This window comes from Sarcophilus harrisii, chromosome 5 (genome assembly GCF_902635505.1).
Source record: "Sarcophilus harrisii chromosome 5, mSarHar1.11, whole genome shotgun sequence".
Classification (NCBI taxonomy): Eukaryota; Metazoa; Chordata; class Mammalia; order Dasyuromorphia; family Dasyuridae; genus Sarcophilus; species Sarcophilus harrisii.
The window spans coordinates 157095228-157114534 of NC_045430.1; the positions used below are offsets into that span (position 1 = coordinate 157095228).

A 19307-nucleotide genomic window follows, 5' to 3' on the forward strand; every position below is an offset into this window, starting at 1 on the left:
AACTAGTTGGAAGGGCAAAATTACTTCATGGGAAGCAATGAAGCAACAAGAGAAAACCATCATAAATGAAGTGGTAAATTGTATCAAATAGACCAGATGTGCTATCAGCATTAGAGAAAAGAGGTATCAATCAGTGTGGATTGGAGTGATTGGGGAAAGTTTTACAGAAGAAGAAAAACTGAAAAAGATTTTTATGAATAGATACAATGTGAACTGGTGAGGAGCAACCAGAAGAGAACATTTGGAGTTTCAAAGCAAGTTTTCATATACATAAAGCATCTACTGGACAAACAAAAGGAAAGCAAAGTAAACAATTTTGTTTTTCAGTTGTCTGTCAGTTGTTTGAGCAATCAATTAAGTTGAAAACTAAATGAGAACTTTGAGTCATACGTTAATTTTTAATTGCCTGAACCAGATGAATTGTTTCAAAATGGAATGGAACATGTGGTTATATTTCTCAGTAATTAAGAAAATGAATAAGAGTAGATAAATGAGTTAAAAATAAGAGGTTGGAGAGTTTTCCTGGAGAAATTACTGCAATAGCACAAAGAAGACGTAAAGGTATGATTCATTTTAATTATTTAGATGATTCACAAAATCTGATCGCACATACAATCTTGTTCTACATAAAAAAAAACAAAACTAGAAAAGAGAAAAGACTCAAACAGGTGGAAGAAAACAAATGTAACCAATATATCACAGGATTTTCCTCATCTTTATATTGAAAACATTTTTGAGTTTCTAACGAAGTGATATGGTAATGCAGCTGAGTAATGTCCATTTGAGTAGCGCAAAGCCAGAACAAACTGAAATAAGTAGAGAGTAAAATGACATGATTTTCTTCTCTAAAAATGTTTCATATTAAAGGAAAGGAAAATGGAGAACAGTAGTAGCAGTGGCAGCAGTTAGAAATACAGTAGTGGTAGAGTAGTAGCAGTAGTAATCACTTTTTATTGTCTTAAGCATTTACCATGAATTATTAAGCATTAAAAAGCCACAAACCTAAAAGGAGAAGTAATGCCTTTTTTACCTTTTAAGTTTCCAAATAACCTTTAACCATATGAACATGAAATTCCTTTTTTTTTTTTTTTTTGAAATCGTATGGTCTCACAACTCGATTCTCGTTCCTGGCTTATTCCAATTATTTACTAAAAGCAAGGAAGGTATAACTTTTTCTATTTATCTATGGTTACTTTTATTGTCTATTCAACTACCTTCTGGCCTCATCATTTATTTCTATATTTTGGGGAAAAGGATTCTTATCACTTGGGTTTCCTTTAAAGTTAAGATCTACAAGTCTGGGGAAGACTCCCTCCCTTATATATTCCCTTTCTTTCTACTTCCCTATTATTGAAAATCCACAAGATGATCTACAATATGTACAGAAATTCATATGTAGGAATGGAGGAGATAGACAGTATGAGTCATGCAGGATTAAAGTTTAGGACAAGGAGTATGGGATTCAAAAGCAAAAGAAACATACATTTAAAATGAGCACCTATTGGCTTGAGGCTGGAAAAGGACGAAAATGAAATCAAGAAAGAGTTAATAACCTAAGAAAGTACTAAAGGTTAGGGAGAGATAAGACAAGATTACAGTCAGATAAGGGAATGTCAGAATTTCTAATTAAGGGAAAAGAATACTTGTGGGTAATGGCATTAGATCTTAAACACCTAGACTGAAAAAATTTTTTTTTACCTCTTTTTGTAACCCCAGTGCTTTATAACACATAATAGGTACTCAGTAAGTCTTTATTAATTGAGTGTTTGATTGCTCTATTTTGTGATCATCTCTATGCGTAACCTAGGGGCAGTGAAGTGAAGCAGCCCATAATGACTGTGTGACCCTGGGCATATTACCTAACCTCTCAGGGGCCCAAATTATTCTTTAAGACTAGTAATTGCACCGACCTGCAGTAGTAGAGGGAGCTTCCAAGTTTCCTATACCAATAAAATTGAAGGTCTAATCCCTACATACTATAAATTGCAGTGTTCTATAGATGCTGACAAGTGTTGATGATTAATTAAATTAAATCATAACAGTACCAAATTATATGTGAGTGGATGTCTTTTAGGACATTTAGGCACAATGTTTTATCTGTAATTGACAAAAACTTAACTTAAATATATTATCTATTAATAAAAGCCTTCTAACAAGGTTTATGACTCATATTTTAAAGCTGGAGAAATAACAGAAAATTCATACACATTCTGAAACTATAAATTAGTGATCACTAACAATTTTTTCCAGGCCTTCCAGTGGATGGAAAATATGACTTTTTTCATGTCGTACCTTGAACTTTTAAGTACAAACCTTGCTTTCTGTTACAAAGCTAATTCTCAGTTTGTTCTCGACAACAATAAACAAACAAACAAATAAAAAAAACACTTTCCTCAACTATTAATGAAACAACTGGCCTAAGATTCAACCAATGTTCTGGAATAAAGCCTATGAACTTAGCACTTTTTAAGAAGATGATTCTGAACAAAGAATTACTATAATCAGTAGTTTCTTATTGGTTCTCAAAGACAGAAAGATAAAATATGTTCTTTGGGATGTCAAACTACTGTGTCTGGATGACAGCAGCATGGCAGGCCTATGGACCCTAGCGGACTCTTGGGCCTAGTAGTGTTATTCCAACAGAATGGTGTCAACATTTCCCTGTAGGATTGCTCAAGCTCCGCTCTTTCTTAGCTTAAGGTAACTATGAGGAAATCACATAGATAGTTAATAACAAATCCAGGGCTTGAACTAAGTTTCTCTTGATGTAAATCCAGGGCCTTTTCCACTGCAACTTACAGACTCATTTCCTTTATAATCTATAATAGGGACCAAAGGCGATATTCCTTCTGTTGTTACACCAAATTACTCAGCTTTTAGATACTATCAGCAGTGATAGATCACTTCTGCTACAGTGCTTCCTGGTTATCTCGTAGAGACAAATTTTGTAAGGGCAAGGGAGAGTCATATAACATGCCAGGTGAAGCCTTGTATTTATCATTAATCCCTTACTATAAAATGGATAGCTTGAAGAGCTTTTTGTTGTTTGTTCTAATCTATTACATCCTGCACAGTCTGAATGGAATGATTTGACTTCAAAAGTTCTTTTCATTGGCTTCTCCATTTCTCAGCTTTTAGATCATTTATGCATTGTTCTTGAAGATTGGAATTACTGGAAGCTCATCTGACATGCAGTCAGTGAGAGATTTGTATTCTCTCACACTTAGTCATTCAATTTGTTTATTTCTGCAGTATAAATTCTGGCACAAATGTCACTCTACTCTGGATATTGGAAGTCTCCATGCAGCACAATTCAATACACATACACACAGACATATAAATATATACACACTTTTTCTGTAAAACAAATAAACATTTATAAAGTTATTACTATGTGCCAAAAACTGTTTTATTTGTGGTTCATTTGCCAAATATATTACAAAAGCATACTATATTTTATATTTTTAAATGTGGGGCACTTATTTTTTTTTTAGTAGTTTAGTTTACTGTTTAAGGTTGGGTATGGAAGAAGTAGGGAATGAAGAGGTAGTCATGATACCCTACGTCTATCTCTTGGAGTAATGGGCTAGACCTGAAGTACCAGACCCTCATCGGCACCAAAGGCATCCCTTAAACAATAACATAATGATAGAGTTGTTGTTCAGTCATTCCAGTCATGTCTGATTCTTTGTGATCTCATTTGGAGTTTTCTTGGAAAAGATATTAGAGTACTTTACTATTTTCCGTTCCAGCTCATTTTACAAGTGAGGAAAGTAAGGGAAAGATTATTGACTTTCCCAAGTAAAAGTCTGAGGCTAGATTTGAATTCGGCCCTTGCTGACTGCAGGGCTGACTTTTTATCCATTGTACTTCCTTTATGCCCCATAATAATGGGTATTTAGGATGAATTTCTGTCAGAATATCAGCTATTATATTTTGTGAGTTATGTTGTCTTACATGGCTATTAAAACTGATGAAGTGTCATCTAATTTTTCTTCTCATCTGAAGAAAACTGAACATAGGGAAAAACAACAAGATATAGAAGAAATTAAAAAAGAAAAGTATAAAGATGACATATTGAGCAAAGGTCAGATCTGGCAAAACTAATGCTAGATATGATTAAAAACAAACAAACCTGAAAAACTACTTGTTACTCAAAGGCCAAGTCTGATTTTAGGCCAGTAACTCCTTAGTTTGGTGACCTGACTTTTGGTGGAGTATCAACAACCTGAGGACAGGGATTCCTTAGTTTTAGTTTTTTCCATTTCCAACACAGTTCTTGGCAAATTATAAACATGTAATATGCCCATTGGTTTGCACTACATTCACAGATAAAGCAAATAACTCACTAGCTTTTTGGAGAAAACCAAGTACTAGTTATCAATGTAGACTAAGTTGTTTTAAAAAAAAGTATTGATAGTCTTCTAGATCTGTGGATCATTATTATAATAGCCCAAACCTCATATTCAGGTATAATGTAAATGCAACCAAACATCAGAATAATATATTAAAATCAATCAAGCAATATACATTTATTAAGTGCTAAAGCTACCAAAAAATACAGAGCCCTGGATTTTGGCTGAACTGAAATTTAATTTCATTCTTCTCACGATATCACACTAAATATTCCAAGCCCTAAAGAGGACTGCAGCAACATTCTTGATTTGTCTGCAGAAACAGAAAAGCTGGAACTGTCAACACTGCTTCTGCAGTTATTTAAAATACATTATGCCATATTATATGATTTGCTACTTCACAAAGTTTTAACACGTCTGCTTCTATAAATGTATGCTGCAGTTGGAGCCATATTGAGCATGTCTAATAAAAATCTCTATAGTCTCAAAGCTTTTATCACTCTTTTACCTGGAGATTTGAAATTAGATACATAGATCACTTCCGCAAATGTATGTTGAAACCAGTTCTCACCCCATGGTTGTTTTCCCCATATATCACAATGCCTTTCCAATATGTCACACTTACTTTAGTAGATCAATTAATACAGGGAAAAAGATAGTCAAAAATAATTTGAGATTTCAAGAAGATCCTTCATATACTCTTCTTTCCCTGAACAGAAAACTATTTATAAACAACATATCTTACTTGTTAGCAACCAAGCGCATGACAGTCCAGTCTTTTGGAAACATCTCAGGCCGTATCAGTATTCGAAACACAGTAAAAATCTGCAGCAGGAAATCCTGAGAGAGAATGGAAAAAAAAAATGTTTTTTCTGATTTTACTGTAATTGCTAACACATTCAAGTGAAAACAGAAAAGAAATATCAAAAACTGCTGGAGCTAATTGCATTTTCTAAACAAAACAACTACAGAAAAGAGAAGCAACATATTTCAGCAAGTAACCACAGAGCATCTTCCTATCCTTTAACTTTCCTAAGTACTCTCCTTAGACTTTTAATAGTTTTGTTGTTATTGTTTAGTTATATTTGCTTATGACCCCTTTTGGTATTTTCTTAGCAAAGATACTGGAGTGGTTCCCCATTTCTTTCTCCAGGTCATTTTACCGATCAGGAAACTGAAGCAAACATAGTTAAGTAATTTACCCAAGGTCACATAGGTAGCGAATATCTGGGGTTGGATTTGAACTTAGATCTTCCTGATCTAAGCACTCTAGGCCCAGCACTCTATCCATTGTGCCACCTAATTGTCATTATATTTAGATGCAAGAAAAAAAGTGGAAGACTTCTAGCAACATGCAGAAGACTAAAGCCAACCACATCAGAAAGCTGAGGCAGTTCAGTGGATAGAGTTCTGGACTTGAAATTAGGAAGTACTGAATTCAAATTCAGCTTCAAACATTAATTGTGTGGATCAAATGAGCTAATTGCCTTTTTAGTATCCTCCAAATTTAGCACAGTGCCTGGCATATATCTTAATCTACTGACATTTCCTTTTTCATAGTGCTAAGACTTTTTAAACTAGAAGAAATTTTTTTGATTTTAGGATCATGTTTCTTTTTGTCAATTTAAAAATTTACATTTAGAATGGATGTCCATCAATTGGAGAATGGTTGAGTAAATTGTGGTATATGAAGGTTATGGAATATTATTGTTCTGTAAGAAATGACCAGCAGGATGAATACAGAGAGGCTTGGCAAGACTTACATGAACCGATGCTGAGTGAAATGAGCAGAACCAGGAGATCATTATATACCTCAACAACAATACTGTATGAGGATGTATTCTAATGGAAGTGGATTTCTTCGACAAAGAGAAGATCTAACTTAATTTCAATTGATCAAGGATGGACAGAAGCAGCTACACCCAAAGAAAGAACACTAGGAAATGAATGTAAACTGCTTGCACTTTTGTTCTTCTTCCCGGGTTATTTATACCTTCTAAATCCTATTCTCCCTGAGCAACAAGAGAACTATTCGGTTCTGCACACATATATTGTATCCAAGATCTATTGTAACCTATTTAACATGTATAGGATTGCTTGCCATCTGGGGGAGAGGGTGGAGGGAGGGAGGGGAAAAATCGGAACAGAAGTGAGTGCAAGGGATAATGTTGTAAAAAATTACCCTGGCATGGGTTCTTTCAATAAAAAATTATTTAAAAAAAAAAAGAATTATACCTTCATAAAAAAAACTTGAAATATAAAAAAATAAAAATTTACATTTAAATCAAAACAAAACTCCATTTTCATAATTATTTACATAATATCTCCCCCATCTAAGGCGATGATGCCCTGGGGGCAGGGATCAAGCTTTTGTAATTTCTTGCCTAGAACTTAGTAGGTGCTTAAGAAATATGCATTGATTGATTGATCTTCCTAAAATTGAGAACATAAAAAGCACTAGTTGATCAGAAACCTGGGTGGCTTAGTGAACAGATATCTGAATTTGGAGTCCAGTCAGGAAAAGGTGAGTTTCAAATCCTGACTCAGCACTAGCTGTATGACTCAGGGCAAGACATTCAATTTCCCTGATTCTCAAATCCACCTCTGTAAAATAGGGAAAATAACAGCAGCTACTTTACAGTCTTGGAGAAGATCAAATGAGATACTAATGACAATCCCTTGTAATCCTTAAGTGATTATGTGAAGGGTAGTTATTATAATTCACATCACTCTTAATCTCAGTTACTTCATCTAGACTAACAGGTCATTAAGCTTCCTTCCAATTCTAACAGGTTATCTAAGAATGGGTTTTAACACCAATCATCAATAAGTATTTATTAAACACCTACCAGTAGTGAACAAGATACTGGGGATACAAAAGAGTACATAGTCCCTACAGAATGAAAAGGACTTGTCAAATCTTTTGTTTGGACTGTATAGCATTTTTCAAAAAATCAGACTTTGAGAAGGACAAGAAAGAACTCTGAAGGTTTAAAGACACTCTTCAAAGATGATATAGGCCAGAGGGATGGACACATTTGCAAAAAAGGTCTTTTTGAATTGACCAAGCAGAATAACCTGACAAAGGATTTCTTGTGACTCTGGAAGATGGATGCCCTTTTCTAAAATAGATATCTAATGGGGCATCAAAATTCTGCCATAACATTATATCCTGTTTTGGAAGGGAACTGAGAAAATAAAATAGACTTTGCAAAAATGAAAAAGACTGCTCTCTTCCTTTGTGTGTGTGTGTGTGTGTGTGTGTGTGTGTGTGTGTGTGTGTGCGTGTGTGTGTGTTTCTGTCTGTCTTTGTCTCTCTAGCTCTCTCTCTCCTTCCTTTCCTCCTTCTATCCTTCCCCTTTCTCTCTCTCTTGCTTTTTCTCTCTCTCCTTCTTTTCTCCCCTCCCTGTCCTCTGTGTGTGTCTCTGTCCAACTTTATCTTTATCTCTTTCAATTTAATTCTCTTATAAAATTCTTACAGAATCATTAATAAACACATTCCAAATTTAAAAAAAGAGACTGCTAATACTAGAGGTCTCAGGAAAATATGCTTCCATTTTTCTGATGTATTTGAAATGTAGCAGCAAAATGTTATAAGCAAAAATGCTGGAATTTTGTTTAATAATAAATCCAGTAACAAATCTGTTAAACATGTAAGTTTTCTATAAATAAGATTAAGGTTGTCACTCAAATCAATAGAAGACAGAAAGAGAAAAACGTAAAAATACATTTCTTGTTTATGATATGGCATTTTCCAGATACACTCTAACAGTTTTTTAATCAAATCAATAAATATTTTGACCACATTTTTGTTTTATGGTTTTTTTTTCATTTATTCATATCTTTATTTGTTATGGCCTCCAGATGGAGATCATTGGATTTGGAGATCTATTTACAAACAGGAAGTCACTAACTTGTAAAAATAGCCATGAATGGGCTCTGTTCATTTAATCAACAAGAACTCAATAATTTGTACAGCCAATATGTCAGAGAGGGGACTAGTGCATGTTCCCCTGCATGCCCAAGTGCATACACACCTCTACTTACATTTCTTTATTTGTCCTGTGCTTAGCATAGGCCTGGTACACAGCATGGACCTTAATAAATGTTTACTGCCTAGGGTAAGGTGTTTTTTTTTTTAATCTATTTTTTTCAGGGGAGAGGGGAGGGTTAAGCTTAAGTGCTTGAACATCTCCACGGTGCTTTTCCAATAATATTCTTTAAACTTTTCTCTAAAAATTTACTTTTATTGTATTAAATGTTCTTCCTCAGGAAAAAAAAAAGGTGTTTTTTCTTCATCTAACAATAATTAGTAATAGATTTTTTTTTAGTATTCAAGTAAAACAATATTCATATTGTTTAGCAATATTGCTTAGATAAGAACACAGAAATAAATTAAAGGTCATATACTCCACTAATTTTAAGTTGGTAAGAGGAATGTAATTACATTCTTTGCTTCAGCCAACAAATAAAAGTCTCTCATCACATTCTTTGTAATTCTCAGAACCCTATACTCCTTCCTGTTGTTATTCAGTCATGTCTGACTTTTTGAGATGCCATTTAGGCTTTTTTTGGACAAAGATGCTGGACTGGTTTGCCATTTCCTTTGCCAGCTCATCTTACAAATAAGGAAACTGAATTTTATTAGACATGCTCAATATGGCTCCAACTTTCTTTGGTGAGAATATTTGTTCTATTATTCATATTTATGGATGGCAAAAAAATGTAGCATAATAAAACATTTAAAAATCATACATCTCTAGTGCTAGGTGAGTCCTTGGAAGCTATTTATTCTAACTTTCTCAAAGTAAGATCAACAAAAGAAAATTAACTGGTATAAGGAAATCTAGGTAGAGTCAGAAGTAGGATTTGAATTTAGGACCTGACTCTACAGTCAGTGTTCCTTCCATTGTAACATATTACCTTTAGAAATGAACAGATATAATTTTCAGGTGACAAAATTAAAACCATCTATAGTCATATGAAAAAATGCTCTAAATCACTCATGATTAGAGAAATGAAAATGAAAACAACTCTGACATACACTTTCATCCTCTCAGACTGGCGAAGATGACAGGAAAAGATAATGATAAATGTTGGAGGGGATGTGGAAAAACTGGGACATTAATGCATTGTTGGTGGAGTTGTGAACTGATCCAAACATTCTGGAAAGTAAGCTGGAACTATGCCCAAAGGGGTATCAAACTGTGTATACCCTTTGATCCAGCAGTGTTACTACAAGCAAGATCTGTATCCCAAGGAAATCATAAAGGAGGAAAAAGGACTTACATGTGCAAAAATATTTGTAGTGGCTTGCCCAGGGTCACACAGTAAGTGCCTGAGGCCTGTTTGTAACTCAGGGAGATGAGTCTTCCTAATTCCATATCCAACATTCTAACCATTTCACCACTGACCTGCTCATTTTCTACCTTCCCAGCTGGAGTCAAATCAGAGAGAAGTGAAAGATATTTCAGAAAATTATGCTGTCCAAACATCAGATTTTCAATCTCTGATATCTTCATAATACATTCATTATCCTCTAAAATAGACATGAAGGCACTTCATTAAGTTTTTAAAAAGAAAAAACAGAAGTTTCAAGGAAAGAACTACAGGGAGACTGGCTGTTCTCAGGACTAACAGAAGTAAATCACGTAAATTAATTCAAGCCATTTTTTAAAAATTCAGAACAGTGAATTAATATTAACTTTACTATCTTCACATGGGACTTAGCTTGAAATTGGCTTCAAATTGATAGGTTGATGTTTAAAAGTGAATTCCTCCCACCCAAATAAAATGTGAATGTTTTAAGAGCAGAGGACAATTTTATTTTGCTTGGCATATAGATGGCAATAAATACATGCTTGCTTATTAATTGAATTAAATACTGAAAAACAAGTTCTGATTAAAAGAAAGTTTGTAGATTACTTCAACAAGGTTCTTGATTATCCAGAAAAGTCAAGTATGGGTTATGTTGCCCACAAAAGATGACTCAATAATATCACAGCAGGAATTAGAAGAAAAGGTATAGTGAAGAAGAGCTCCTTCGGTAGATTCCCCAAGCCTTCTGATTGAATGTAACAATGACAAAGGCTTTTACTGTACCTTGAAAATTTATTATTATTATTATTATTACTATATAATTTCTGAAGGCAAAACTTGGATTGGGCGTAAGGAGTGATAGGAAAGGCATTTTTCTGTTCAACATAAGAAAAAAAACTTTTGCTTTGAGAAGTTTTATGTCAATTAGAGCTATTATTTTGAAATCCCTTACAGGGTTTAGGAAATACATTTACAATTCACAGAAAGTCACAGAAAAGACCCGAGAGATTCCCCTCGCCAAATCTTTTCACTTTATGTATCATTATAACAGGCATATAAGGTCCTTGAATCATACCAACTTCAGAGACGGGGGTGAATGCAATGTCATTTTTTTAAAAGAATGCTTAAAGAATGAACTAAGAGAACAAACTGATAGATTCTTCAAGCACTGGACAAAAGGATGTCTGCTTTTTAAGAACACTGTCTTTTTCCACTTAAAAATGAAGGATGGGTCATGGTGCCATATGAGCTAGTGGAAAAGATGTTCAAAGTAGTAATTCCCACCTAATGATAACAGATTCTTTCAGTTTTCTATTCTAAGACTCAGAAGTCATATTTTTCTTGTGAATTATTAGCCTATATGGAACAGCTAGATGGCACAGTGGACTGAGCACTGCATTTGGAATCAGGAAGATTCACTTTCATGACTTCAAATCTGGCTTCAGACACTGACAAGTTGCGTTAACCTGAGCAAGTCACTTCACTCAATTTGCCTCAGTTTCTTAATGTGTAAAATAGCTGAGAAGGAAATGGCAAATCACTCCAGTATTTTTAGCAAGAAAACCCCAAATAGGGTTAAGAAGAGTTGAATATGACTTAAATGACTCAATAACAAAAATTAACCTATGCAGAATATTTGTTCTATTATTCATATTTATGGATGGCAAAAAAATGTAGCATAATAAAACATTTAAAAATCATACATCTCTAGTGCTAGGTGAGTCCTTGGAAGCTATTTATTCTAACTTTCTCAAAGTAAGATCAACAAAAGAAAATTAACTGGTATAAGGAAATCTAGGTAGAGTCAGAAGTAGGATTTGAATTTAGGACCTGACTCTACAGTCAGTGTTCCTTCCATTGTAACATATTACCTTTAGAAATGAACAGATATAATTTTCAGGTGACAAAATTAAAACCATCTATAGTCATATGAAAAAATGCTCTAAATCACTCATGATTAGAGAAATGAAAATGAAAACAACTCTGACATACACTTTCATCCTCTCAGACTGGCGAAGATGACAGGAAAAGATAATGATAAATGTTGGAGGGGATGTGGAAAAACTGGGACATTAATGCATTGTTGGTGGAGTTGTGAACTGATCCAAACATTCTGGAAAGTAAGCTGGAACTATGCCCAAAGGGGTATCAAACTGTGTATACCCTTTGATCCAGCAGTGTTACTACAAGCAAGATCTGTATCCCAAGGAAATCATAAAGGAGGAAAAAGGACTTACATGTGCAAAAATATTTGTAGTATCTTTTTTTGTGCTAGCAAAGAATTGGAAAATGAGTAGATGCCCATTAATTGGATAATAGCTGAATATGTTCTAGTATATGAAGGTAATAGAATATTATTGCTCTATAAAAAATGATGAACAAGCTGACTTTAGAATGGCAAGGAAATTTTATATGAACTGATGTTGAGTGGAAAAAAAAAAGAACTAGAAATACATTGTATACAGTAACAGATTGTGCAATGATCAACTGTGAAAAACTTGGTTTTTCTTAGTAATTCAGAGATCCAAGGCAATCCCAATAAACTTTTTATTTATTTATTTTTTCTTTTTTGCTGAAGCAATTGGGGTTAAATGACTCACCCAGGGTCACACAACTAGGAAGTGTTATGTGATTTGAACTCAAGTCCTTCTGACTTCAGGGTTGATGCTCTCTCCACTGCACCACCTAGCTGCTCCTCAATAAACTTTGGATAGAAAACATCATCTATATCCAGAAAAAAGCACTATGGAGATTGAATGTAAATCAACACATGCTATGTTCACTTCTTTTTTTCTGTTTGTTTGTTTTTTTTCCCCTCTCCTCTGGTGTTTTCTTCTTTTGTTCTTATTTTTCTCTCTCAACATGATTTATAAAGAAATGTGTATTTAAAAACTAATATATATGTACAAGCAGAAAATAAATAAATTGATTTTTTTTAAAAAAGAGAAAGAGATATTGTCTTTAAATATTTCTCTTTGGTTTTAGAGTTATTTTGTATTTCCACTTGTTTGTTTTAGTGTCCTAACACTTCTTCATGTAATTCAATCCATGTTGGAAATCAGCAAATCAGCAAAAAGCAGCAAAATACTGCTGATCAACCAATAAATACACATTTAATAAGCACCTATTATGCTAGGCACTATGCTGAGTACTAGTGATACAAAAAGGGGCTAAAGACAATCCCTACATTTCAGGACCATAAAATTTAATGAGACAACAACAAAGTAAAAATGTCCTTCATTAAACTTGAATGCAATTAATGTGAGTACATTAATTAAAATACACTAATAATATCTAAATAAGGTACGTTAATATCTACATTTTATAAACTTCACTTGGAGATCACAATTACATTATAAGAAAAAAAATAAAGTGCAAATAGATCCTATGTTTTAAGAGTTCTGGAAATTTTTATTATTTTTATAATTATTGGATTCATCATCTCATTTTTATGAAAAATGGGAGAGGGAAACTTGCAACTAATGAAAGCAAATTCAGGAAAGGAAAGATAGCTTCTAATGCAGAAAGCTGTTTGGAAGGTCAAATTTTGCTTTCAAAAATACATAATTGCTTTACTCATGTCTGACTCTTCATGACCCCATGAAGGGGTCTGCAATGGTTTATCATTTCCTTTTTCAGCCCATTTCACATTAGTGTGCCCAGGGTCACATAGCTAATTAATGTCTGAGGCTGGATTTAAAACTCATGAAGATGAAACACCTTGATTCCCAGCCCAGTGCTGCTCTCTCTGTTGTTGAATCGTTTTAATTATATCCAACTTTACATGATCTCACATGTAATCATTACATGATTACATTTTCTCATCAGATACAGCGAAGATTGCCACTTTTTTCTACAGCTTTTTCACAGATGAAGAAACTGAGACAAACAGGATTAAGTAACTTGCCCATGGTCATAGATAGGGCTGGATTTGAACTTGGATCCTTCTGACCCCTATCCTGGGGCTCTATCTACTGAGCCAACTAGTTGCCCTCTTTAATTCTACATTGATGCAAACCTATGCGAATAATTGTGATCAACAAAGAACCGGAGTTTTATGGGTTCACATATGTTGAACAATAAGGAATATGTGCAAAGCTGTAGCCCACAGAACAGGGTGGGTGTATAATAAAGCAGCACAGGCTGATGTAGAACAAGTCTAATCACTATTCAGTTATTTTCCTCGCCTCCAGTTTTAAGGTTTCTTTTTAATTTGTCATATTCCAGTGAAGGAAAAACTTCAAACAACTGAAAGTCTTGGCACTCATGTCTGAGCCCCTCTATACTTTGTACTGACACCAACAAAAAGCTGGGTTTTTTTTTTTAATGTACTTCAGTTGATAAAGGAGAAAGAATGCATATTGTTCATGCCATAATTAATCAAAAAGCCAGAAACCACTCAAGCGGCAACCTAAGAGACCTTCATGCTCCTTAAGCAAGAATATATTAACTTAAAAGAACCTTCAGGCCCAATTGCCAAACTTCATTCAGATTCAGAGAACCCCTCTCAAAAACTTGGGTCAAATTATTCTTTGGTGAGAAATTAAAAATCGTGACAGAAAAATATACCAAGGAATATTTGTGGAATATACCACCTACTTCACAAAGTTGTGGTGAGAGGGCAGGCACCAGTCCTGAAATCAGGAAAATCTGAGCTCAAACCTAGTCTCAGATACTTAACACTTCCTGGCTGTGTGACCCTGGGCAAGTCACTTAAGCCCAATTGCCTCAAAAAAAAAGTTGTGATGAGATCTAAAGGAGATGATAGATTATGCCAACCATAAAACTATATAATGACAAAAATTAATTTTAATGCTGTATTAATAGTATAATGTAATATTCCAGTTTATAGAATCAGGATCAAGAACTTGATGAGAGGAAAACTCTTGTCCTAGTATAGATCTGTAGCTGCTTGGCAACTTATAAAACAGTCCAGAGTTAAACAGCCAATAGGAATCCAAAGTACTTGATCTACCTGATTCTGAGGCTGGTACATTTTTATTCACAACAGGCTTTCTCTGTAACAAAGTATACTAATTAAATGTTATTATCATCAAATCATCAACTCTTACAGAGGGAAAAAAAGCTTAAATTCTAATACAGTCTATAGAAATTCTCCTCATCCTTGATAATTAGGTTCCTCTGACCCATAGGTTAATCATACCCTGAACTCTGTCTTAAAATCTGTTTACTCACATCAATAGAAATGTTAGCTATTGCTATCATTATTACATGACATGATTTTGAAGACCTATACTGATTACCCTCTTCAGTGAACATTATTTAGCTTATTTTTATCTTTTTTTTTAACATGTAGCACCCTTAAAATAATTCTCCAAGTGTGATATGATAAGGAAGACTAGCATTATATCTTTTCCTTTGCATCCTTTGCTTGGGACTTTATACATTTTAATGAACTCAGGCTAAGATTGACTTTTTTTTTTCTTTTGGCAGTCACATCACATTACTGATTCATTGATCTGCAATTAACTAAAATTCCTATAACTTTTTCACATAAACAGCTGTTAAGCCATACCTCTTCCATACAACATCGGATCAACTGATTTTGTGAACCTAAATGCAAGTTTTCAGAGTAATCTGCATTATTTCCTCTTTTATTTCAACCCATTGAGATCTTTTTGAATACCATTTCTGTTATCTCCATATGAATTAACCACTTTCATGTCATACACAACTTTGATTGTGTATGCTTTCAAAGTCTTAAATCATTACTAAAATTGTTTAAAAGGACAGACTTAAGACCAGAGCTTTATGGGATGTGATTTAGAGACTCCCCTATACTTTGACTTCAATCTGTGAATCAAAGATTATTTAGATATAATAGTTCAACTAGCAAAAATTCACCTAACCGTAATATCAGTTAGCACACATTTCTTCATCTTGTTCAAAACATTTCATATAAAACCTTGTTAAATGCTTGATGAAATCCAGATGTGATATAGTAAAAGGTTAAGATGGAATATTTGAAAGCACACAGAACACTAAGTTCTAGTTCAGCATTTGACATTTTCTTGTCATATAACTTTGGGCAAGTCTTCAAGCTCCATGAATTTCGCTTTCTTCATTTCCAAAATGTACAATGAAAGATTTCTGTATATAACATTCAAATGAGCAATATATTCTAGAACAATATCAAAATACATACCACTGGGGGTAGCTAGGTGGTATAGTGGATAGAGCATGAGGACCTGAGTTCAAATCAGACCTCAGACACAAACACTGCCTAGCTGTGTGACCTTGGGCAAGTCACTTAACCCCAACTGCCTCAGCAAAAAAAAAAAAAAAAAAAAAAAAAAAAATATATATATATATATATATATATATATATATATATATATACATACCCCACTGGCATCTCTGAGAGGAGCATAGTACCAGGCATACTGTAATTACTCAGTGAAAATTAGCCATGTTTTCCGAATTAACAATATATTCAAACTGTCAATGGAAAATATTAGTTTAGAAGGTGCTTATCTATTTAAACTTAATAGAGATGCACGCACAAAGCTATGAAAATGTCCAGAGAAAATATTCAAATTAACAATGTATAACTAACAAGATATAGATATCTATAGAGTAAAATAGTTTCAAACATATTCCAGTCAAGCTGAAAAGTATTTTAAAATGACTAAATTAGTGAAAAATGAATTTTTACACTTTGTAGGCTTTAATGTATTTTTACTTATGTGTACAACAATCCATTCCAACACCCCTGAATTAATTATTACCGTGTCAAATTAAAATATTTTCAGAAATAAATAGAAATAATATAAACCTATCTAGTCTAAGTGACTAGATAGAAAGTTACTGGCAACAATAGCCAGGTGAGGGAGATTGGTATTTTCTTCCTCATGCAATCAAGTAGCATAATTAGTTGAAATGAGAGTTAGAAGTCAATGAGCTAGAATTCTATAATGCAAGAATATCGAGCCACATTTAAACTATCCTGAATATTGCTTCCAATGAAGCCCAAATCTGGGTGTGACACCTGCCATTTCTGAATCATGTAGTAAGCTTTCTTATTGGGAAAGACTAGGAATTAATTTTAAAAAGTTATGATTACTTCTTGCTTTCACTGATAAGTCTATTAAATCATTCAAAATGGGGGAGGAGATATCTTTGTTGTCTTTTATATTTCCCTTTTTCATTATTGACAAATATTGATTTACACATCTTTTAGAAATATCAATTGATCTCTCTGAATTGTAGTCAAATGACTTACTTAAGATATGATTTGTGACCAATACATGAATCTTTTATGTCTTCATTCATGGAGCTCTCATTTAGCCACATGATGCCTGTGGCCTTCAGAATAGTTATTGGAAATGGCTTCTGCAATTTGTCTAAAATCTCAAAGATGTTTTCATAGCTGCTGAACTAGAAAAGCTTTTTGTGGCTTTGAATACTAAACATCAGAAAAATCAGTATTGAAACAAATGCATTTTGTAAGTGCTGTAATACAGCTAAACCCTGTTACAAAATTCTTTGCTGTTTTATGCGTTTAGTTAAACTACAGATCTGGCATTCTCCGGGGAGAGAGTCAGCCTATAAGACATTGCTAAGAAAGTCTATCTTGTGTATCTTACTTTCCAGATAGCAGTCAAATGATGAAGTCTTACAGTATTGGGAGACAAAATTCAGGAGACTGTAGTTCTCTGATAAATCCTGTGAAATGATAAAACCACCCAAGTTCACACAAGCCAGAATTAATTATAGTTTCAAGTGATGGTTTTGTACCTATTGAATTCTGAATTATCTTAAGATTTATTTCAGCCACATTGGTCATTAAAAGTCTTTAAATTGCTAACGTTAATATTAGTAGATAGAGCTATCACACCTAAAACCACTATCCAGGAACAGGGCCCTTGCTTTAATTTTATTCTGCTGAGATGGCAATTTTTAATTATGCTAACATAGGGAATCCTTTTTTTTTTTTTTTTTTTTTTTTTGCACAATCATTATCATTTCCCATAAGGCATTTCAAAGATGTTTTAAAGATTTATTTATGGTTTCCAGAAACCACAAATCTTACATACTGGAAAAATTCAATTATCTGTTTTATATGTCTTACTTTGCAAATAAGAAGCTTGAGGAAAATCAATTTCTAGTTTTTTGCACCAGGGAAGAAACTATGGCATGAACATGCCATAAAGCAAATAATCAAAAAAAGCAATTTTCAATTTGATTTTATTAGAGCCATTTAGCTTCCAATTTATACTTAGGCTAATAAATTAGTTTAAATTCTCAAAACGCACACACATACACACAATTGCTTCAATTTACCATTTTTGTGTAGTGAAAAAAAAAAGTTTAGAGTCATTTCATAAGAAGTAAACACAAATTACCAGCAATGGGCCACACATTACCTTTGTCTTCCTTTAATCAATCCTAAGACCACTCAGCAACTTACATATCTCCACTAAACCTGTACATTAACAAATGAGGAATCATGCCACTAAGCATCCTTTTTTTTATCTTGTTAAATTTTAAAGATAAAAATATGTAAAGTGACTCACAAACCTTAAATAATTATATAACTGCATTTTATTAATGTCATGGTCATCATCAGCAGCAGCCATAACCACTCACTTTTCCCCTCCTGAAGTTCCTATACATAGTCAAAAGATTTATACATAAAAGAGATTCCAAAGACCATCTAATTTCATCTGATCATTTTACAGATGAGGAAATCAAGACTTGGTGATTTGTCACACAGCTAAGTGTGAGTGACATAGCTAAGACTTCCACTAATGTCTTCTGACTCTGAATGCCGTGCTCTTTCTAATGTCCCACTCTGCATGTTTTTATATGTCAACATGTTGTTTTCTTTTAATATATACTACTAACTTTCACTTTAGATAATCTTTATTTTACTCCTCACCTTGTCCTGCTCTCCATCCTGCCTTCTTTTCTTTTAATTCTTGTTCAATCACTCTAAGAATGTCTTTTCTCTTTCCCCACAGTGTTTCTATCTATTTTAAGACCAAAAAAAAAAAAAAAAAGACCCTATTTAAGAGCAAAAAGCCCAGGAACAGGGCTAGCAATACATCCATTTCAAGGAAAAGCTGATTGATAGTTGTAAAATTTAATTAGACAAAAGAGCCAATGCCATTAACCTCTAAATCCCTTGAAGGTGTCTCCAAACTTCTTTTAACTCACCACAGAAGTGTCAGTTACTTACTTATCCCCTTCTAATTAAGCCTATCTTTCCTCAAGTACCAGTATTCAAGAAAAACATTTTTTAAAGAATTTCTTATTTTTTTAAATACACATTGCTTTATGAATCATGTTAGGAGAGAAAAAACAGAACAAAAGGGGAAAATTATGGGAGAGATTAAAAAAAAAAAAAAAGGAAAAAAGTGCCCATAGCATGTCTTGATTTACATTCACTCTCCTTAGTTCTTTTTCTGGATGCAGATGGTATTTTCTGTCCAAAGCCTATTGGGATTACACTGGGAAGAACCAAATCTTTCACTGTTGATCATCGCACATTCTTGCTGTTATTGTATACAATGTATTCCGGGTTCTGCTTGTTTATCTCAGCATCAGTTCCTATAAATCTTTCCAGACCTTTCTAAAATCAGCTTGTTCACCTTTTTATAAAACAATAAT

The 19307-nt window shown here is 33.6% G+C and overlaps 1 protein-coding gene across 7 annotated transcripts in view; it reads right to left on the bottom strand.

The window, feature by feature from the left end:
- Positions 1–19307, bottom strand: part of DOCK4 (dedicator of cytokinesis 4) — a 500144-nt gene that overhangs the window by 88259 nt on the left and 392578 nt on the right. For all 7 annotated transcript variants that reach the window (XM_031938825.1, XM_031938828.1, XM_031938827.1 and 4 more), the window contains exon 27: positions 5101–5195. In XM_031938825.1, coding sequence (XP_031794685.1) covers positions 5101–5195 — 95 coding nt within the window. The remainder of the gene's footprint in view (positions 1–5100; positions 5196–19307) is intronic.